The 24007-nt window shown below is 38.5% G+C and overlaps 2 protein-coding genes across 2 annotated transcripts in view; one reads left to right on the top strand and one right to left on the bottom strand.

Annotated features, from left to right (window-relative positions):
* Positions 1-38: 38 nt before the first annotated feature.
* On the top strand, positions 39-20381 carry LOC102807373 (Fanconi anemia group C protein-like). Its single transcript, XM_006822655.3, has 12 exons — positions 39-321; positions 1117-1204; positions 2230-2324; positions 3047-3157; positions 3556-3620; positions 4529-4737; positions 5491-5645; positions 7946-8101; positions 8605-8680; positions 9287-9531; positions 15449-15652; positions 18778-20381. Exons 1-12 carry the CDS (start codon positions 130-132, stop codon positions 19033-19035), a joined length of 1854 nt encoding a protein of 617 aa, XP_006822718.2. The 5' UTR covers positions 39-129; the 3' UTR covers positions 19036-20381.
* Positions 19954-24007, bottom strand: part of LOC100367591 (rho GTPase-activating protein 100F-like) — a 39065-nt gene continuing 35011 nt past the window's right edge. The window contains exon 5 of the mRNA XM_002739661.3: positions 19954-22489. Coding sequence (XP_002739707.1) covers positions 22320-22489 — 170 coding nt within the window. The 3' untranslated portion in view covers positions 19954-22319. The remainder of the gene's footprint in view (positions 22490-24007) is intronic.

The following is a 24007-nucleotide window of genomic DNA, read 5'->3' as shown; positions in this document are numbered from 1 at the left end:
AATCCCGTGAACGCTTCTTTGCATTGTGTCAACACAGGTGGCGCTATTCACATCGGTTGGTTTGCGGCGATCTGCGCTTCTTTGAAATGAGAATTAGTGTGTACTTCCTGATTTGTCTGTTTTCAAAGAATGGAGACTGTAGGCCCCGTGGAAGGCCATGATTATCGAAATATCAGCCAAGAGGTCGATAATTGGTTGGAAAGAGTAAAACGTTGGGGTCAAGTTGGGACGGTCTTCGGAGATCACCATCAAGAAATTGATGCAAGTCGAGAGGAAATGGAGTGTTTTCTGCATCAACTTCATAATGTGTTGTCGAGATGGGTGTGTAATTTTTGTATGATAAAATGTATATAGATTTCTTAAATACGTGAAATTACCAGTACTAGTAATAAGTGCTATTTTGCATATGCTCATGTACTCAAAACTCATTGCTGAGCCAAAAAATTAAAGGGCGGTGGTCGTCACGCTGCGCATGTGCAACTTTTGTGTTGTGTTGACAAACATTGATATTTCCCACAATCCAATGCGTTCTTCTAATGGAAATCACAAGTATGAGGTTTGACTCCGTCGATACCTTCTAACCGCCTAATAAATGCCTAATTACCGTAAAGCTTGGTAACGTCTTAGTTTGTACTCGTTAATCTGCACAACAGTCAAAGTTGCCATCTTTGTGTATATGAGACCCATATATCTCGTGGCGTGACGACTACCACCCTTTAATGTTATCCGATATTATTGTCTAAAAATTTTAGTGATGCCAACATTTCATTAGATTTTATTAGACGATAATTATCCGATAATGATTTATATGACATTGTCACACCTTCATGAAAATATGTTTGTGTGATGAGGGGTGGGGGTGGGATGGGGTTGTAACCAAGGTCAAATAAGATATTAATAGTAGTGTGTTCAGATAACAATGAAAAAAAGAATAGTTATAACTTTTTATTTTTTTTATTGCAATTTTTGTCAATACAATCATGTTTAAATGTATTGTCATAAATTTACCATAATGCAAACTGTGAAGCACTTAGGGGCTTTTTTGTATTACTCGTGGGCGCTGTAAAAATCATGTGGCATTATTATCATTAATTAATATACATTGTACTCTTTCAGAAAGACACCAGTTATGCAGTTCAACAACTTCCAAATGTTGGTCAATTGCTTGGCAGGTTGTGCTGTGATAATGTTGTCCTGTTAAAAGGTTAATTAATTTTCTCTAGTACATGTATTCATCTGAATATAGATAATGACTGTAGTCACACATCTGTCATTCATATAAGAGAATGTGTTTATTTATTATTATTTTTTTTTGATATGGGCTCATCTGTTTGAAATAAATATATATCAATAACTAATAGAGCAAATATCCACATGATTGTCGGTAGCATGTCTGTGTTTTGGTTGTAGTAAGAAAACAAACCCAGATAAAGGAAAAACAGAGGCGTGATCTTCGAACTTTCAGTGTTCCAACCGAGAGATGTACATGTGCCAGGTGAAACTACTGTGAACAGAATTTCTGATGTAATTTATTAAACATGACGTATAAATCAAAGAATATCATGTTTTGCAACACAGTTATTCATAATTATTTTTTTTGGAATAATTAGGGCGCACAAATTAAAAGTGAATTATTAGTTTTCATGGTATGGTTTTTTCAGATCTGATTCAAAATGGCAGAATGCAAATCCTGTTCTAAAGTCATGTTACTGTCATACATTGTCTGATCACAATGAAATTTTACAACTACATTATTACTCCTCATTTTGGATAAAGTTAAAAATGGGGGACTATTAATTGGATTTTGATCGCATTTGTGCATTCTGAGCCATTTCTCTGACTGCTTTAACCGATCACATTCAAACTTAATTAACACATGGACTATGTATGATGGTCATTTTGTATAAATCTTTAAATCTCATTTTGTAAATGTGTCTAGCATCATTTCTCACAGTTGATCATTCATACAGGGTTACAGGTGCACACCATTTTAACAACCGTTTCTCTAAGACAGCTTGCATGACAATACAATGATTGTGCATACTGGATTTTGGTTCTGTAACTAAATCTGTAACTTCCATACACTTACTTCATCTGAGATTTGTTACTGTCTTGTCATGACTTGTTTTTATTTGTAGAAAACACTGCAACACTGAAATAATGCAATGGTTAAGTAAGCAATATACATATACATTTGTAAAATGTTTTTCAATTTTGTTGATTGTTTAGAAAGCACTTATAAGATACTGATGCAGTGTATTTTGGTACTGACATCAGAGCAGCCCAAGAATGAGTTAGAAGAAAAGGCCAACAAATGGGCATATGTAAGTGAGTGTTTTAATAATAATTTATGTACATGATGTATAACTAGTATTTTCATAATTTGCATTTATGAAACAAAAAGTGAAGTGGGTAGAGTTGAGGGCATTGGGTACATACAGTATGATATCTCAAGGGTAGTGCAAGAACAATCCATGCCCAATTTGAGATCATATGTTGCTGGTATTGCATGAATTCTATTATACATCTGTCTCTGTATCGTTATAATTTACAGCGTGCCGTAATTTTGCGGTATTGCACTAGGTATTTTCATCCTACCATATTAAGAAACACGAATTCCAAATATGAAACCTTTACGTGCATAAGTGTCCTCTAATAATAAATAACAAACATGGCTGCCCCCAGGGTTTGACCGGACCACACACAAAGAAGTTTGATAAATCTGTTCTAAACGTTTTGGATTTCGGCATTCCCATGATGCATTCCTGGGAGGAAAATGTGTATAATAATAAGATTATTTTGAGGATACTGCAAAGTATGCACTGACTCAGTATGTGGTCACATCGACCTCCGCTGCACGTCGCTATTCCAACTGTACTGTCTTCGTGCATACTTCGCAGTATCCTCGTAATAGCCTCATTGTGGTCAGGCTTTTCTGTCATGACCAAGATATATCAAAAACAAGTGACTGGCAGTGAGTATTGTCCAGTATGTCTTCCCTATATGATCAGAATATTGAATTATTTGAATCGTTTAATTGTTCTAGTCTCAAGTAAAAAACACAGTATCCTATGTAGTCTCAGAAAAACCTTATGGTACTGCAACTGAAATTTCTGGAAACCTGCCAGATGATTTCAACCAGCTTGCAATTGTAAAGGTGAGTTTAATATACAGTTTACAGCTATTAGGCAGGACTAGTAAGAAAATACTGGGGTAAGTGTTTTTATAGTATAATTTATATAGTGAATGTGGAAGTAAATTGTACGTCAACAACTGTTTTTTTTTTTATTCTTTATGCACTTCAGTCTAAGGCTGTGTTCACGAATTCTTTATTATTTTCGCGAAAATAATAGACAATTTCTTTTAATTTTACTGTTATTTTTTCAAATGCACCTGATTTAAGGTTTTCCATCGGCATATTTTCCCTGACTAGTGTTACAATGCATCACCTGGTCCGCATTTCTCCTTTCTATATACATGTATAACACTACGTATATTGTAGGTTTTCACATCGCGTACTACCACATAATACTTCTTCTTTGTTTGTCTATGTAGCTGATTGACTCCATACAGTCTGATCTTGATTCACAACATGAGAGAAAGTGGAGTTCAAAAACTAAGTAAGTTCTGACACATGCACTTTTTGATATGGGTTGCTTGTTTTAAAAAAAATATAAGATGAAAACTTGATCTTTGTTTAGTTTTTCATTTTGTTGAGTATACTAGATTTCATTGTTTCGCTATTCATATGCTAGTTACCATGGTAAAGTACATTTAGATTTGGCTAGAGGAAGTTGCTCTATCAGAAGCGCATAGAAAGAAAATTGCATTCATTTTGTTGTAATAATAATAATAATAATATTTATTGCATCTTTAGAAATACAGTATTTCTATCAGTACAGTAGCAATAAAAGTATAATAATAATGTTGTATGCTGAAACAGTAAAATATTATGTATTTTCACCATAGAAACCCTCCTGTAATTTACCTGAACATATGCGTTACTAATATAGTACCAGTAAATACAATATTTTAATCAGAGAGATAACTTTAAAATCAGTAAAAGTAATTGTCTATTAAGCCTTTGAGAGTCAAATTCAACTTTATCACCTTTCACAATAAAAAATAACTACCAAAAAAACAATTACTACTCAACAAAGTCATCTAAATCTAAATGCCAAAGTGAAAAGCTTGATGCACGAAAAGGAAAGTGAATCTGCCAAATGTTCTTTCTCTAAACCATGACATTTGTGTCAAGTAAAATGAATACTGCTTCAATTGACTTGTTCCAAATGCCTCCAAAAGAAAATCAACTTCAATTGTAGCTAGCAAATATTGACCATGAGTTAGTTCCATGTAATTATGATTATACTGTTTTTAGTATATATAAACCAAATTATTCTCTTTCTTTCCAATCATTCAATACATGCTGTCATCTGTGAAATTTGAGAAACATTTTCCATATTAGCAATCTCATGCAGTTATTACACACCAGATAATCAAATTGAAAATAAATGTTTATTTGTAGTTGTCTACTGCCGCAGCGATCCTTGTTAAATAAAGTATTGGAAGAAGTGTCAAATATGTGTATATCACTTATTGATTTGGAATGTACACTACCATTAATCACTGCACTACTCTGCTGCCATTCACTCTCTGATAGAGAAGAATTCTCCTCAAGGTTTCTAACAAAAGTTACACAGTCACAGAAATTTGCGTACTTGGAAGAAGAAAAGGGTAAACTGAGATAAAAGAATAGTTTCTCTTTTGGTCATGTTGTGCATTATTGGATATCAATGTTGGCATCTTGTTGTCCATGATGCTGAATGCTGTCAATAACGTAAAATTTGCATATTTGTCAACACCAAAGTAAACTTTTGCCACCTTTCACAAAATAAAATTGAATAATTAATTGTTTTAGCTCCGCTGTCGCTTTGTCTAGCGGAGCTTATCATATGAGTTATTGTCCGTCGTCAGTGTCAATGTTTTACTTTTTTGACTTTTTCTAGAAAACAACAAGCCTGAATGCTTAGATACATGTTGTATATGTACCTTGGGTAGACCTCTCTTAGATTTGTTCATTTTGTGATGATATCTTTAATTCTCTAATTTTTGAAATTTTTGGTAAAAAGTAATATTTTCGACTTCTTGTTAAAAACCGCAAGTCCAACTGCTTTGATAATATACATATACCGGTAGGTACTACATGTGGACCTTTCTCAGATTTGTTCATTTCGTGATGATATCTTTAATTATTGCTTTGATACTATACATATTGTACATTTTCTAATGATATCTTCTGTTCTTTAATTGCAATGTGCATTGCTAACAGCGGAGCTATCTCAGCCGACAGGCTGCATGTTTTCAAAAATTTGGTTCAAAATAAAAAATGTGGTGGAAAAGATCATAGCATTGATATACTATAAAAGCTCAGAGTGCCACCTGATGTCTGCCTATACTGTTTTAAACTAAATTTTTATCTATTTGCAGTGATCAGTTTGTCATACAATGCAAGGGTACATCTATGGCTGAGATTCTTTCCTTCGTTAGAACAAGAGATATGTAACCTTATTGATGTGCTAGTGGTAATCAAACCTTATATTAGTCCAAAGGATACAATCAGGCTTATTGAGTCGAGGCAACTGGTGAGTTGATTGACGACTGCTGTTAATTGCTTTATTAGTCCCTGTTCGGACGAAGTCCGAAAACGGGGACTTATAATTCGGTCTCCGTCCGTGCGTCTGTGCGTCCGTCCGTCCGTCCGTCCGGAGTCATATCTCAGAATCCCTTGGGCTGATTCCGTTCATTCTTTGCATGTGCCTAGTACTTTTTGTGGCACATATGCACTTGCAGTGGTTTAGCGATTCGATTCAAAATGGCCGACTGGCAGCCATCTTGTTTTTTGAAAATAGTGTATTTTGAACATGCTTTGGCAGTATTCTTTCAAACTTGGTACATAGATTATACATGTTAGGATACATGTCCATGACGATTTATTTCACAATTGGATCAACGATGGCCGACTGGCAGCCATCTTGTTTTTTGAAAATGTTGTATTTTGGACATGCTTTGTCAGTTTTCATTCAAACTTGGTACATAGATTATACATGTTAGGATACATGTTCATGATGATTTATTTCGCAATTGGATCAAAGATGGTCAACTGGCAGGCATCTTGTTTTTTGTTTTTTTTATGCGGTATCTCTTTATGCGTGCTCTGTCAGTTTTCATTCAAATTTGGCACATACATGTACTTTTTACATGTTAGGATGCATGTCCATGACAATTTGTTTCAAAATCTGGTCAAGGATGGCCGATTGACAGCCATCTGACTTTTTGGCCTTACTACTATATTTCCACAATTTATGTACCATTTTCATTCGTATTGGCACAGTGTGTTTCATAATCAGATCAAAGATGGACGAATAACGGCTGTTTTTATTTTTGGCCATATTACTACTACACAGGAACACGTGTTTTGATGTAAATAAACAATCTGTTGTATTTCCACTTGGGACTCAAGTTTCAAAGACAGGCTTGCGACAACCCCTCTGCTTTAATATGACGAGCACAAAGAGAACTTTCCAAAATTTAACGGGGACTGTGTCATTTTCAATGACTTGTGTTATGTTGGATGTGGGTCCCATACGTCATATACAACACGTTGTTTACATAAAATGTTTACAACACAATGATGGTGTCAGTTTTGAAGAGGAGATCAATTTTGGCTCTATTAGTAATGCATGCACTAATAGGTAAATGACTAAAAGTACGTGTATGCTTATTATACATGCAAATCATATTTTAATAATCCAGTGCATATTTAATGTAATTACTGGTCTATTGGAGCTGTGCTTTTGATTCTGAATATAATAAATGCTGTCAGGTGATTTGTTTCATTATACTGAATGCAGCACATTTAACAAACCAAACTAACAGTCATTGTTTTTTTTAACTCTAATTAAACAAATCATCTAAACATGGTCTGCACACTTTATTTAAAAAAAAACAGGTCTATATATCAAGTATATCATATCACATGCCCCAGTTACAATTTGTTTTGTTTTGGCTGCCCATGGCCCATTCCACTTTGTAGAGGACCCCAAAAGCTCAGATTTACATACAAGGTTTCATAACACATTTTCAGTGCAGTACACTCTCGACTTTGGTGAGCACATGTTAATATTCAGACAGTACTAATGTTTTTATTCACTGTAAATTCTGTGAAATTTTGTAGCACTACGGTGATGCTGTGTCACTGTGATTTTCATGAACGTCAGTAAATCATCCTGTGAATAGTTCTCGCACACAGGATTAAACTATTTACAACATGAATATTGACATTGTAATTAGTGCAAGAGCACCCTCAACAAGTAGTCTTGCCAATATTTTTGTTTTATCACTTGACTCCTGTTTTCATATTTATCAAATGAATACTGCTCACTTCTCAGATACAGTAATAATTTTAGCTTCTCAAATATGACCACATACAACTTGAAATAACTTAGTTTCTCATATAGCATCTAGGGGGACCCTTTTCCGAAAACTAGAAGCATTACATTTTGTATTGTAATCTACAGCCTAGACAACAGTGGTTCAATTATTTCTGTACCCCTCTAACCACAATCCTTGTTTTCAATTACCGGTATTCTTTTAACTTATAACATAAATGTATGTTTTGGGTTCTAGGGAATAAAATTTAGTCATTCATACACACATTCAATTGTGCCATCCCAGATGTTTGAAACTCACATTATTGCCACCGATTGAAGGAATCTTTCATCAAAATACCATATTAATTCTATTACTGCACTTTACATGCATTAAGAATTAAAGTTATATTAGATATGGTATAATGTTTACCTGTGCTTCTATCAGATATGTGCTTAAAATAGAACAAATACGGTACTGTTATTATAAACTTATTTACTATATATAATTGCAGCCCTTAGCCTGTGCTGAGAATCCAGCAATCTACTGGACTGTCAACAGACTGCTTAGATCTATGTATATTAAATGTGATGGTGATAAGGGAATCGTGAGAGTGTTGTGTATGTTCCATCGAGCGTTTATGAATTCAGTCAAAGCACACAACACTGAGGTATGTAAGAAGAGTGTTACAGTGTTCTCTATATCAAGATGGCTGAATGGCAGCCATTTTAGTGCTAAAAATTCAACAAAGTCAAGGATTTCTACCATTTCACAACTGGATTTTGGGTGTGCAGGGACATATTTCATTCAAACTTGGCATGTCTATTGAACATAATGTGTCCTAGTCATTTTCTTTCCCAGATTTGATACAAAGTAGCTGACTGACGGCAGGAATATTTGTTTTTGGAGCCATATTGCTAACAAAGCTGTACTAATCATGTTCAAACTTTACACACACATCATGCAAAACATTTGCATATGCATCTGATTCAAGATGTTCTGATCAACATTTTCGTGCTTGAAATGCTTTATGAGTGTCATGGGCTGAATAAAGAAATGAATCACACAAATAAACTGGATCCACTTTAGATGAGTGTAAATAATTATTTAGCAATAATGTTGACAGTCACTAAAAACAGGATGCTTAATTTTATTTCTATATTTTAAATTTAGCCTCGTTTTGAACTGAGTGGTTTCTATCCGAGAGTGTTACAGCCTTTGATCCACCTCATGCAGATACAGCCTGCTGGTAAATAGTGTTTATCATGTTTATTTGATCTTACTAAAAATATAACTATATAAATGTATTATTATAGTATGTTGTTCAGTGTGTGAAAATGTAGACAATTTACATAAACAATAAAAATGTACATCACTGCATGACTTTGACTCTGCTACAAGCTCCACCACTAGAGGGCGCTTCTGGCCGCCTTTATGTTAATTCACACAAGCATGCACTCTTATATTCTATGTACTTGTAATTATACTGCAATCGTTGTATTTGAAACACAACTCATAACAGTAAACAGTATGAAACAAAAAAATGTTTTCATTGGAAGTGATTCAGTCTCACACTGACATACCTGTAATATGCTTTTAATAGAACAAACAAACTGGAACTGCAACTCGCACAAAAATATGAAGCATTTTTGGTCATAATTCTTTTTAAAAAATGTGACCAACACTTGTTGGCAATGGGAAATTCTGGCCAATTTGGTCTGAAAGTGAATGAGAATATTCTGGAAAATGTAACACCAAAATTTGAATGGAAACAAATCGTGGAGTTGATAGGGTTAACTATGCAGACTAATATTCTCTAGACTCCATATAGTAAAATGTGATTTGTTTTCTGTAGGGCTTCCGTACGCTGCTTGCAACTTCCAAATACAACAAATATGTAATATACTACATAAAGTAAGAGAGAAGACCGCTAAATCTAGTGAATTACTGGATATATGGCTGTCTTTAATGCAGTTCAGTGACTGGTATTATAAAGCCATAGAATTGTGTCTCATGATGGATTGTGATGTTGATGACTGCTTGGATTACGTCTGCTGGTTAACCAGTCCCTTTAACTATGATACGCAAAAACATTGTAAGGTAAAATAATGTCAATTTTAAACCGCTGTTGAAAACGTGTGAGCGGATTAACCCGGTGTCATGTTTACATTGACTTGACCACTTGATGAGAGATATACCGTACTCGACCGCGCTAGCGCCCAGGGGCCTCAACTCAGAAAATCATGATTTTTTTAGGGGTGGGCGCTTACCCGAGCACCCCCCTCGAAAAAGAGTGCAAATGATAAATTTTATTCATCGAATGACAGATTACGTCTTTGCGGGAAAATCAAATTACGAAATTAGTTGAGTCGTCATTGATTTTCACAATGAAGAAACAGAAATGAATTATTGATGTCGAAGTACGATCTGTTGGAATTGATTTCAGCGAATAAACGACATGGTTTTTTCAAAAAGAGAGGTAAACTGAATATGGCATGAAATATTTACTGCATTTTACTTTTATTAACAGGTCATTGTCGAAGCATAGTTTATGCATAGTTACCGTGTTCCACGCATTCCCAACATGTTCACAGCGGTCGATATCCACGCTGTATCATATAAAAACTATTACCAGGATTCGTTATGCAAGACCAAGTTTTAAATTAGTTGCATTTTGAAGGGGTGGGCGCTTTGCCGAATGTGATCCCAAATATAAAATTTGCGCAAAAGTGGGGCTGGGCCCTTGCCCGGGCATGGGCGCTAACGCGATCGAGTACGGTCGAGTACGGTAGATATATAGATAGATAGATATTTTATTTGACACAAAATTTAGAATGAATGAAAAAAACATACAATAAATCAATGGTCAAGAAAAACACAAAAAAAACAATAGACTAAACTAAAGCTTAGAGATAAAATCAATAAATTTTCCCAAGCAATCGACAATGAAGCTATCTTTAGTGCCTAGCAAGCACTTGAATTTCTCAAGAGTTGATAACTTGCAAATGTTGTCATCATAAATTGCTAATTCAGCTTCAAATTTACTACGAGCTTGTACAATCTGACTATTTTTACATGTGAGTAATACATGAAATTCATCCCCAATAGCCTGTTCATTACATAGAAAACAAAACCTTTGCTCTGGAGGCATTTTATTATATCTAAGTTTTTCTTTTTTTTAAGGATATATATATTCCAACAATTATTCCAATTATTAATTTTGGTTCTCATCTGTGCGTCTGTATGTCCAAAGCCATTTTTTAGACATCAACCAATATCTTAGTACAAAGAAAATAAATGGTGCAATACAGGTTTTAAATTTTGATTCAATTGACTGCGGTTGACTGGTGATCACCTTAAACATATCGATAAATCCTAATAGTCCTTTTGGACATGACAAGTTATCAAGACACTAATATTTGAAGCAAGTTTACTCATACAACCAGAAATGTTCATTTGCATTTATTGCAATATATTTCACAGTTTTGAGTATTAGTAATATTACCACAGCTCAGGTAAAACTATCTGACCTGAAGTCAGGAGATGTAATTATACTGGTGTCGCAAGATCTGATGTCTGTTTAGCAACTGCAAAGAAGGGTTCTACTTGTATAAGAGTACCTGCTGTCCACTGGTCTTCTTCTTTGCCTTGTATCATTGTGATAACGTATTGCAGATTACCATTGCATTTACCCTGTAACTCACTCCGGTGTGGTTGGTCACCAGGGGAATACCCTGTAACTCACTCCGGTGTGGTTGGTCACCAGGGGAATACCCTGTAACTCACTCCGGTGTGGTTGGTCACCAGGAGAATACCCTGTAACTCACTCCGGTGTGGTTGGTCACCAGGGGAATACCCTGTAACTCACTCCGGTGTGGTTGGTCACCAGGGAAATACCCTGTAACTCACTCCGGGGTGGTTGGTCACCAGGTGAATACCCTGTAACTCACTCCGGTATGGTTGGTCACCAGGGAAATACCCTGTAACTCACTCTGGTGTGGTCGGTCACCAGGGGAATACCCTGTAACTCACTCCGGTATGGTTGGTCACCAGGGAAATACCCTGTAACTCACTCCGGTGTGGTCGGTCACCAGGGGAATACCCTGTAACTCACTCCGGGGTGGTTGGTCACCAGGGGAATACCCTGTAACTCACTCCGGTGTGGTTGGTCACAAGGGGAATACCCTGTAACTCACTCCGGTGTGGTTGGTCACAAGGGGAATACCCTGTAACTCGCTCCGGTGTGGTTGGTCACAAGGGGAATACCCTGTAACTCACTCCGGTGTGGTTGGTCACAAGGGGAATACCCTGTAACTCACTCCGGTGTGGTTGGTCACCAGGGGAATACCCTGTAACTCACTCCGGTGTGGTTGGTCACCAGGGGAATACCCTGTAACTCACTCCGGTGTGGTTGGTCACCAGGAGAATACCCTGTAACTCACTCCGGTGTGGTTGGTCACCAGGGGAATACATGTACCCTGTAACTCACTCCGCTGTGGTCGGTGACAAGGGGAATACCTTGTAACTCACTCCGGTGTGGTTGGTCACAAGGGGAATACCCTGTAACTCACTCCGGTGTGGTTGGTCACAAGGGGAATACCCTGTAACTCACTCCAGTGTGGTCGGTCACAAGGGGAATACCCTGTAACTCACTCCGGTGTGGTTGGTCACCAGGGGAATACCCTGTAACTCACTCTGGTGTGGTTGGTCACCAGGGGAATACCCTGTAACTCACTCCGGTGTGGTCGGTCATAAGGGGAATACCCTGTAACTCACTCCGATATGGTTGGTCACCAGGGAAATACCCTGTAACTCACTCCGGTATGGTTGGTCACCAGGGGAATACCCTGTAACTCACTCCGTTATGGTTGGTCACCAGGGGAATACCCTGTAACTCACTCCGGTGTGGTTGGTCACCAGGGGAATACCCTGAAACTCACTCCGGTGTGGTCGGTCACCAGGGGAATACCCTGTAACTCACTCCGGTGTGGTTGGTCACCAGGGGAATACCCTGTAACTCACTCTGGTGTGGTCGGTCACCAGGGGAATACCCTGTAACTCACTCCGGTGTGGTTGGTCACCAGGGGAATACCCTGAAACTCACTCCGGTGTGGCCGGTCACCAGGGGAATACCCTGTAACTCACTCCGGTATGGTTGGTCACCAGGGGAATACCCTGAAACTCACTCCGGTGTGGTTGGTCACCAGGGGAATACCCTGTAACTCACTCCAGTGTGGTTGGTCACCAGGGGAATACCCTGCAACTCACTCCGGTGTGGTTGGTCACCAGGGGAATACCCTGTAACTCACTCCGTTGTGGTTGGTCACCAGGGAAATACCCTGTAACTCACTCCGGTGTGGTTGGTCACCAGGGGAATACCCTGTAACTCACTCCGGTGTGGTTGGTCACCAGGAGAATACCCTGTAACTCACTCCGGTGTGGTTGGTCACCAGGGGAATACCCTGTAACTCACTCCGGTGTGGTTGGTCACCAGGGAAATACCCTGTAACTCACTCCGGGGTGGTTGGTCACCAGGCGAATACCCTGTAACTCACTCCGGCATGGTTGGTCACCAGGGAAATACCCTGTAACTCACTCCGGTGTGGTCGGTCACCAGGGGAATACCCTGTAACTCACTCCGGTATGGTTGGTCACCAGGGAAATACCCTGTAACTCACTCCGGTGTGGTCGGTCACCAGGGGAATACCCTGTAACTCACTCCGGGGTGGTTGGTCACCAGGGGAATACCCTGTAACTCACTCCGGTGTGGTTGGTCACAAGGGGAATACCCTGTAACTCACTCTGGTGTGGTCGGTCACCAGGGGAATACCCTGTAACTCACTCCGGTGTGGTTGGTCACCAGGGGAATACCCTGAAACTCACTCCGGTGTGGCCGGTCACCAGGGGAATACCCTGTAACTCACTCCGGTGTGGTTGGTCACCAGGGGAATACCCTGAAACTCACTCCGGTGTGGTTGGTCACCAGGGGAATACCCTGTAACTCACTCCAGTGTGGTTGGTCACCAGGGGAATACCCTGCAACTCACTCCGGTGTGGTTGGTCACCAGGGGAATACCCTGTAACTCACTCCAGTGTGGTTGGTCACCAGGGGAATACCCTGTAACTCACTCTGGTGTGGTCGGTCACCAGGGGAATACCCTGTAACTCACTCCGGTGTGGTTGGTCACCAGGGGAATACCCTGTAACTCACTCCGGTGTGGTTGGTCACCAGGGGAATACCCTGTAACTCACTCCGGTGTGGTCGGTCACCAGGGGAATACCCTGTAACTCACTCCGGGGTGGTTGGTCACCAGGGGAATACCCTGTAACTCACTCCGGTGTGGTTGGTCACAAGGGGAATACCCTGTAACTCACTCTGGTGTGGTCGGTCACCAGGGGAATACCCTGTAACTCACTCCGGTGTGGTTGGTCACCAGGGGAATACCCTGAAACTCACTCCGGTGTGGCCGGTCACCAGGGGAATACCCTGTAACTCACTCCGGTGTGGTTGGTCACCAGGGGAATACCCTGAAACTCACTCCGGTGTGGTTGGTCACCAGGGGAATACCCTGTAACTCACTCCAGTGTGGTTGGTCACCAGGGGAATACCCTGCAACTCACTCCGGTGTGGTTGGTCACCAGGGGAATACCCTGTAACTCACTCCAGTGTGGTTGGTCACCAGGGGAATACCCTGTAACTCACTCTGGTGTGGTCGGTCACCAGGGGAATACCCTGTAACTCACTCCGGTGTGGTTGGTCACCAGGGGAATACCCTGTAACTCACTCCGGTGTGGTTGGTCACCAGGGGAATACCCTGTAACTCACTCCGGTGTGGTTGGTCACCAGGGGAATACCCTGTAACTCACTCCGGTGTGGTTGGTCACCAGGAGAATACCCTGTAACTCACTCCGGTGTGGTTGGTCACCAGGGGAATACCCTGTAACTCACTCCGGTGTGGTTGGTCACCAGGGAAATACCCTGTAACTCACTCCGGGGTGGTTGGTCACCAGGCGAATACCCTGTAACTCACTCCGGCATGGTTGGTCACCAGGGAAATACCCTGTAACTCACTCCGGTGTGGTCGGTCACCAGGGGAATACCCTGTAACTCACTCCGGTATGGTTGGTCACCAGGGAAATACCCTGTAACTCACTCCGGTGTGGTCGGTCACCAGGGGAATACCCTGTAACTCACTCCGGGGTGGTTGGTCACCAGGGGAATACCCTGTAACTCACTCCGGTGTGGTTGGTCACAAGGGGAATACCCTGTAACTCACTCTGGTGTGGTCGGTCACCAGGGGAATACCCTGTAACTCACTCCGGTGTGGTTGGTCACCAGGGGAATACCCTGAAACTCACACCGGTGTGGCCGGTCACCAGGGGAATACCCTGTAACTCACTCCGGTGTGGTTGGTCACCAGGGGAATACCCTGAAACTCACTCCGGTGTGGTTGGTCACCAGGGGAATACCCTGTAACTCACTCCAGTGTGGTTGGTCACCAGGGGAATACCCTGCAACTCACTCCGGTGTGGTTGGTCACCAGGGGAATACCCTGTAACTCACTCCAGTGTGGTTGGTCACCAGGGGAATACCCTGTAACTCACTCTGGTGTGGTCGGTCACCAGGGGAATACCCTGTAACTCACTCCGGTGTGGTTGGTCACCAGGGGAATACCCTGTAACTCACTCCGGTGTGGTTGGTCACCAGGGGAATACCCTGTAACTCACTCCGGTGTGGTTGGTCACCAGGGGAATACCCTGTAACTCACTCCGGTATGGTTGGTCACCAGGGGAATACCCTGTAACTCACTCCGGTGTGGTTGGTCACCAGGGGAATACCTTGTAACTCACTCCGGTGTGGTTGGTCACCAGGGGAATACCCTGTAATTCACTCCGGTGTGGTTGGTCACCAGGGGAATACCCTGTAACTCACTCCGGTGTGGTCGGTCACCAGGGGAATACAATGATTCTGGAATTACAATAAACAGTTTCATTTACTCCTTCTCTTTTTTAACAGGAAATCTTGAAAGAAATTCTATCTGCATTGAAAGTTCTCAAATTCAAAGTATATCTGCAGTCATGTGATTTACATTATGCACTGACTGCAACCAATCAGGTGAAGCTGATGGGTCACATGACCAGCATTATGCAGTCGTTACTGGTGCTGTTTTTTCTCAAGTCTGTAGGTGGACATCTCATTGCCATGGAAATCATTGACCTGGTGAGTACAACGTAATGACTTCATCTGTGAGTTTGAATCAGGCACAGGAAAAAGTATTTTCTGTTCGCTTTGTTTCCCAGCTTTACACTTATTTCAAAATTATGATGAAAATTGTACTTTCTCTTTGATGCTACCTGAAAAATAAATTCTTTCTATAGCTCAGATGTCATTGATGATGACAGAAAAGAGCTCTTCATATAGGTGGTCGTGTGTTATCTGTCAACAATTATATTTTCAACTTCTTCTCGAAAACTACATGCTCAATTGTTTTGATACCATATTGGTACTTTGGGTAGACCTTAGTCAGATTTGTTCCGTTCATGATGATGTCTTCAATTCTCAATTTTTAGCAAACATTTTTTGTTAAAAATGCTATTTTCGACTTCTTCTTGAAAAACTCTGTGGACCTCTGTCAGATTTGTTAGTTTTGGACGATATCTTACATTTTTGGTGATAAAATTTATTTTCAACTTCTTCTTGAAAACTACCAGATACCTTGTATGTAAGGTACCATTGGTTGACCTTCTTGATGACCTTAACAAGATGATAACAATTGTAATTGCCATGACAACCAACTAAATTGTGAAAACACTAATACCGTAATAAGGCCACACTGATTTAATTTTATGGATGACATCCTCTGGAGACCCCATATCTAATGCGAGAGGGCGAAAAAAAAAAAAACCTGCCAAAAAAAAAAATGCTGCTAAAACCACAGAACTACGGAGCTGGTATAAAAATTAAGAATTGAACTACAGAACCAAGTGTATCATAAAAACAACAAGAAATAAATAAATATTAAATAAAGAAAAACTTACTGTGTTAAAAATGAACAATAAGTTTGTCAACAGCAACCTGGAAATTAACTTCTTTGACATTCAAACTACAGCTTTTAAAATGACACTTCAGATAGACACAAATGCTCTAGAACTACTTCCACTATGTAACAAATTATAAGAGGCTCGGTATTGAAAAAAAACACCAACAAAAATTTGGATGCAGAAAATTATGTACATGTATCTTGATGAAAATTTGTCATCTGATCAAAATATTACTCACTGTGTGTGCAAGCAAATTGTCCAAATCAGAAAATGGGGAAAAAAAAATAATAAGAAACTTTTCTTCATCTCAAAAGCGGACTTAGACCGGGAAGCTTCCTCTGCTTTCCTTGCAGTTTTGTCGACTTCATTGCAGACAAAACAATCAAACTGACTTGTCGCCTGACCGACTTTTAGGCCACCATACACCTCCACTCCTCTCCCATTTCTCTCATCATTGCAGAAGAAACGCAGGACAGCCACTCTGGATAATATGTCCTTAAAGTTGTCTGGGCGAAACTCGCTTGCCGCTACCAATCTCTTGTATAGCTGTGTAAACGTCACATCTTCCTGGCCGACGTCAATTGCGTACCAGTCTACAACAATCCCTCTATTTTTCCTCTGAACTTTTATGCTCACCTATTTTGGTGGCGTGGTCGCCATGTTGGAATTCCCGGCAACGCAATACGCATGTGCAGAAGATTATTTACGACAAAATTGGCACGTTTTGAAGTAGTCCAAACGTTTTTTACGACAAGCCGGTGCTTTGCGACAATATGAGTCGGCAAGTTCTGGACAGAAAACCAATCTGTGGAGACTCGTCGTCGGAGATTTTTTTATTTTTTTTGAGAACAGGCGAAAACTAATGCGCGCGCGGATGTCATCCATAAAATTAAGTCGGTGTGGCCTAACTATAAAAAAGCATTAAAATCTCATGGTACAGAACATTTATCAACTTTGTTTTGGAGAAGACAATCAACAAAGACAGCAGAGCTATTTAAACTACGAGATCACTCGTTTCTAAAATCTGACTAAAAAATAAAGCTGTATTTGTGTCACTCACATTAACATTTTTTCTTCGCAAATTGAATATATCTTAATTTGTGTATTCGACTTTGAGTGCTATAATCTTTCTCTTCAAAATGCTACATTTTGTCTTTTTTCATGCATTCTTCTCACAGAGATGTTCCATGTTTTCAAGGGTTTCAGTGAACATAAAACGTGTTTTCATTATCTAAAAAAAAAATAGTCCGAGATGCTGAACCTCCTGAAATCTAAGCAGGCAGACTTAATGAATGTACGGGACATTATTGCAGACTGACTTATATACAACAGAAATTGAAATGTTCTCAAATAACATCACTTAGTCATGTGCCAAAGGTTATCTTTTTGGCTAACATAGCAATTACTAGTTACCTTGGTGATTCTTGCTGTTCACAAAGGGATCTGAGAACCACGGAAACTTAAGAAACCTGCATGTTACTTGCCGTTCACAAGAAAAATGAAAAACCATGTGAAAATAACACAAATGGCACAAACTTAGAATACCAAGTTTTCAATTTGAATGATTACAAATCTGGTTTTAATGCACAAATTCTAAAATAACGATGAGCCAAGATATGTGATGACATGCACAAGTTTTATCTTAGACTTGCTTGCAGTCTGTTGTGATTCCAATAAAAAATTCTTGAAAAATAATTTATAAATTGCGTTAACGCGGGATGAATGCAAAAGTTATGTGACTGCGAAATCCCAACAGACTTGCCATCAGTGAAAGCGCCCTCACATTACCGGCCAGATTCGGGCTTGTAATGATTGACATGTCTAATATGTTTCAACCAATCGAAGACAGGCTAATTAATGTATCAACTGAGACTCGTAAACCATACACACTTTCTTAGATAAACATAGATCCCGAACCCTTGCCTTCTCGGAGAATCGATATTTGTTTCACTCAATTTTGTTGGCATCAACAACATGGAAACATAGCGCGAGACAAGTAAACACAGGCATGTGCGATGTCCGGTTTATTGTTATGATCCGTGGCTCGGTTGCTCCACCCACCGTATGACGTATATGCAAATTTATAACCCCAAATCTGGAGGGTAATGTAAGGGCGCTTACACTGATGGCAAGTCTGTTTGGATTTCACAGTCACATGACTTTGCGATTATCCCTCGTTAACGCGATTTATATTTATTTTTCATAAATTTTTCATCGGAATCGCAACAGACTGCAAGCAAGTCTAGTTTCATTTACCGGTATGTCCAAATATCTTCTACATTAAGTTTTTATATTACATTACAGGCATTCCCATGCAGCAGTATAGCTGAGAAACTAAGTAGATTCATGGATTTGACTGAAATTTTCTCATCACTGTCTGGAAATGCAGCAAATATGCAACATTTGTCATCCAATAAAATCAAATCTATGCACACTATTGTGTCTGAGCTCAGGAGCTGCTTGATGGAAAAAATGCGATCGTTGGGAAGTAGAAGTGTATCGGATGCACAGTTGATAGAAAGATGTGACGAGTTCATCTTATCTCTTCAGCAGCGGAAATAACAGATTGTTTTTATTGGTGTAATGCGTTTATATTACCTGGACCTTGTATATTTTTTACAACAGAGGTGTGGTTTTGTAATGAAGTATATTTTGACCGTAAACACACCTTTCATTTACATATGCATTTACTGATATAGTACTTGAGGTATTAGTACTATCATGCGACGTTCATGTGACCTAGTTATGCAGATTGTAAATGGCCACACACACAAAACCTTGTGAATTTACATTCAGTTGTTTTTATTTACTCTGACCACACTTTTCGCAGCATAGCAAAGCTGGAATAGGAGAAAAAATACTATTATTATCTGCTGTTCACTTATGTGCGTGCATGCTTGGACCGATCCAGTTCACACATACATTATTAGACATTATATCGGATGTACGCACATGTATTTGTTTTATGATCCGACTCATGATGGCTGAATGGCAGCCATTTTAGGACCAAAAATGTATCAAAATCGCACATTTTCACCATTCTAAAAACAGTATCACAGTCATGGGTGGTCGAATTTGGTTTAATCTTAGTACATGCATTGAACATAATGGGACGCAGGTCATTTTATTTTTTCAAATTGAGTTCAAAATGGCCAACTGGCAGCCATTTTAAAGAATAAAGTTCCAGATCCATATCCATATATGACATAAGCACTGGGTTCAAACCTACTCTCCTGCAGTCTCCTTCAATAGATGTTTTCAGTATAACACAAAATATTTATGACTGTAATGCACATTTTTGGAAAGAACCACATAAAACATGACTGGCAATGATTAAAAAGCATACACTCACCAACACAAATTAGGTATTTTGCAACAGAAATACAGGCATGTCATTTTATCTGTTGCCTTTTCAACCGATTTAATTCCCTCGAGTAACAGCAACTGTGCACATTCAATCCACACACATCAAGAAACTACTTTTACACGATCACATCTTTTTAATTAACAGTGGCAATACTAAACGGTGAAAAGTTGAACACTACACAGTACGAAGCACAGCTTTACATTTCTTTGGTACATTTTAAGTATGACAATTTGTTCTCTCGCTCCCGAATCTTCACAGTATACATAACAAGCAACTACATACACAATGACTTTTTAAAATAAAAAATGAATATTGCACAAAATTATTTTATCACTTTAAAAGTTCACTATGGCTGGGAATAGCAAAATACATTGGTTGGTGCTGTTCCGATACTTGGCTTCAAAACAATGTATTCCATGCAACGTATGTATTTAATACATAAATGTGTCTTTGTACTACTGTACAAGGTGGAAAATAATCTTGTATACACGTACATTTACCTTGTGTTCAATTTATAAATAAAACGACATCGTTAAAAAAAGCTTGATTTTTATATCAATAACTTTAGAAATTTTTTTTTTTTTTAATACTTCATGCATGCATGGGTACAAGGTGTACACAGCGGACAGTGTAGATGCTGCCGGGGATAGTTTGATGTGCAGTTAACATTACACCGCCACTAGTATGCAAATGTTCAGTTTGCATTATCTAGAAGTCTTTAACACAAATACCATGAAGTCATAAATAATTGTTCTATGACAAAATCTGGTTGTGCTTTACAATTTTAGTGGGAATATGAGTAAAATAGGTATTCTTTAAATTTAGAATAGAACCTAAAGGGGTGTACATTGTCGAGTGACCAAAATCAGCCGTGACAGCATTCACAAGTTATCCAAGCTAAAATTCCATCATGTAACTCGGCTTCGAATCGTACTTAACACAAACCTGGAAATTAAAACATTTTAATGCTGTGTAAATTTAGAAGAGCCTAAAGGCACAGCAAAACATAAGAGGCGAGGTTCATGGCAGGCAATTTCTATAGGGAATGCCACATCTGCCAGAATTTCAATGGATGACATTGTAAGATGTAGAATTTACAGAAATGCTTGGCTATTTGAAAAACTATTGCTGACCCGAATATTCCGTTATAGTATACAGCACATAGGTCAAAGGTTACAAATAATACAATGGGGAACTGATTCACTATGAATTTCCTCGTATGTTAAGGACTTGCATTGAAATTTATACATCTTCAATGTACTAACATAAAATGAGGGCGTAGTTAAAAGTTTACTTTCATGGGACGACGTTTTGTTCCAAAATCGGCTGAACACGTCTACTGTACAACACACTATTGTACAAAGTTTACATTTACTACAAAGCACAAATATTCCATAAAAGGCATTCAATATTTTACAACAATGCAAAAAAACTATGTAAAAATCAATAAAATTGGCTGTACAATGAAAGATACAACTCTGGAAGCAAATATATGCAGATAGCAATCCAATATGTAAATTAATTGTATTAAAGAAATAAACCAAACAAATGTTGGCACCGACTAAGAGTAAAAGTTGTGCATTTCGACAAACATTTATCACTGAGCTTGAGGTAAATATTTTGGTTTTGACTGGTAACAGGTGTTGACGATGAACAGCGGGGAGGAGGCAATACACGTTTTTGTTCACCATAGTGAATAAATCTTACATATAGCCCCCTCTAGCCAGAACAGTCTAAACCAGTTGCAAGTGAACACTCACCAAATATAATTTGGCGTCCCAGTGAAAAACATTCATTATTTACAGATTTTCTTCTCTCACAATATTTTTAAATACACAATAATTCGTTTGAAAAGTCATTATTTACAAATTTCTAATGCACCACGTCTCATAAGCACATAACAAATGCAAACCAACTGGTACAGTTTGTACAAGATGGTCTTCAGGTTCTCAACAATTACAGTACAATGAGGACGCTACATATATTTCAATTTAATAGTAAGTATCTTTTGTTCTTTTCAAAGAAACATATTTTTTTTTTTTTACAGAGAACATTAAGTTAACATTAATTGACATAGAGGGCTCCCTTTACTCAACCTTATTAAAGCAGGTGCTAAAGGATGCCCTTCACATTTCATTCTTGATGATTTGTATACAACTAGGATTCCGCAGCAAAGCTGTGAAATAATTGTCTCACACATTCTTCTAATCATAAATCATATAATGCCCAAATAACTGAGCATTCCATTTCAAGTTCAGAAATTTGGGTTAAAAAGAATTGTACAGCGTTTTTTGTGACACTCTTGCGTGCTTGGCGTTATACAACTTATAAAACCCTTATGGTGGGACTGTATGATCTCTAGAAAACTGCTACCATGGTTACGATCACCAAAGCAGCTTTCTGATCATGCAACTGCCTTCAGGTCACCCCCATGTTTCTTGCATACTGTATCCACATAGCTGGTTGCTAGGCTGAGATGCTAACATGCCGAGACCTCAAGATTTTCTGAATCCCAATGTTCTTCAGCCTTAGCAGTTGTCGGAGCATCATCCAAGTCATCAATACTATGGTAACAGCTATCATCCTCCTGGCTATCATTCTTGTTCTTCACCGATTTTTCTGTGAGTCGCATTTTGATGGCGACACGTTCTGAAACAAGATGGGAACAAAATTAGGAATCTCACATTGAGGAATCGTTTTAAAAATGGTGTTGTATTAGCACACCAGATATAAACAAGGTGTTTAGTGATGTTTAATTTACAGTTTTGAAGCTGATGACAAATTAAATCAAATAAAGCTTAGAAAGAACTCAACTCCATGGGAGTATTGCTGAGAGTATTAGAGACATATTAAAATGAATTTAAGATCAGCCTTTCAAACAAGAAGCTTGGCAACTAATATTTGTGTGCTATTTGAGATGCACAACATGAAAACAATGTGATTCACATTATTTATAATACTTGCAGAACATACATTAGATTTTATATGGTTTTCAGTCTAATTAATTCCAGAGCACCTCTGTGACAAATTCAATTTAAATCTCATTTTCTGAGATATCAGAAATGGGCTAATAATAATTGGATAATGCATATGTATGTTTTTCAACATAAAACTTGTCATGTCTGTGGATGAACCAAATGAATTATTATGCAAATTAATCAGTTACTACGGATGTATATAAACTAAAAAAATAATTCTATCATCGCATTGTCTCAGAGTATACCAAGATTCATTAAAAATAAGATAAATAGCTGAAAATTGATCAATTAAGCAAATTGGGTAATTAATATGCAAATATTATTCACCTAAAACCAGTCAGGTCTGTGCATTGCCCTGACATCTATGTACCAAGTTGCATTGAAATGTGATTAGTACTTGAAATACACGTTGAAAAGCCGAAAATTGGCCAATTACCTATCATGCAAATTAGGTAATTAATATGCATGGATTTAACCAAAACCTAATCAAATCTGTATATTAGCCCAGAACACCTATGCTTCAAGTTTCATAAAAATACCAACATATGGTTCTTGAGATATCAGTGTAAAAGACTGACACACACACAGAAATACAGACATGCTAACTGCAAAGACTCCCATTGTATGCTTCACACACGGGAGTCAATGACCATTTTGCCAGAAGGTTGGGCCATTGGTGGTTAAATCACACAATTTTTTTGTACCCAATTGTAAATATAATTTGCCATTATAAAGGCAAGTGGCAGCCCAGACTGTTTGATAAAAGGGGTGTGCCAGCGGTATTATGAACATATCCACATGTACATGTATTTCATAAAGAGGGCTTTGTGTAACGAAAACAAAGCCACTAGGGTGGAATAGAATTGACATGATCAGCATGTTGCTATTTCGTAATGATCAAAACAGATTGCATAAAGATAAAATATGAAATTTGTTGATAAAATGTCATTTTCACCAAACATCAAATTTGAGGTATGATTGCTTGTATGAAGAGGTAAGAGCCACTAGTACATGTACAATGTATGATTTAGCTCTTCATGTGATCCATGATAAATCAAAGAAAGCTTATAAAAAAAACTCCTGTGTGCTGATTGTATTGGAGGCATATTGAAAATTAATTCAAAATTTCAGATTAGCCTTTCAAACAGAAAGCTTGGCAATTACCAGTCATATTTGTCTGCTACTGGAG

The sequence above is a fragment of the Saccoglossus kowalevskii genome, chromosome 9 (assembly GCF_978046115.1).
Source record: "Saccoglossus kowalevskii chromosome 9, keSacKowa6.1, whole genome shotgun sequence".
Lineage (NCBI taxonomy): Eukaryota > Metazoa > Hemichordata > Enteropneusta > Harrimaniidae > Saccoglossus > Saccoglossus kowalevskii.
The sequence above is the reverse complement of the archived record's forward strand: the minus strand, read 5'-3'. Positions and strand labels throughout refer to the sequence as shown.

What these genes read in the sequence shown, in the direction of transcription:
- LOC102807373 (XM_006822655.3), top strand. Translation starts at nt 130, where the DNA reads ATGGAGACTGTAGGCCCCGTGGAAGGCCATGATTATCGAAATATCAGC. An exon ending in AAGTGGAGTTCAAAAACTAA is followed by an intron (nt 3,621 to 4,528) that starts GTAAGTTCTGAC and finishes GTTTATTTGTAG; the next exon opens with TTGTCTACTGCCGCAGCGAT. An exon ending in TCAAAGCACACAACACTGAG is followed by an intron (nt 8,102 to 8,604) that starts GTATGTAAGAAG and finishes TTTTAAATTTAG; the next exon opens with CCTCGTTTTGAACTGAGTGG.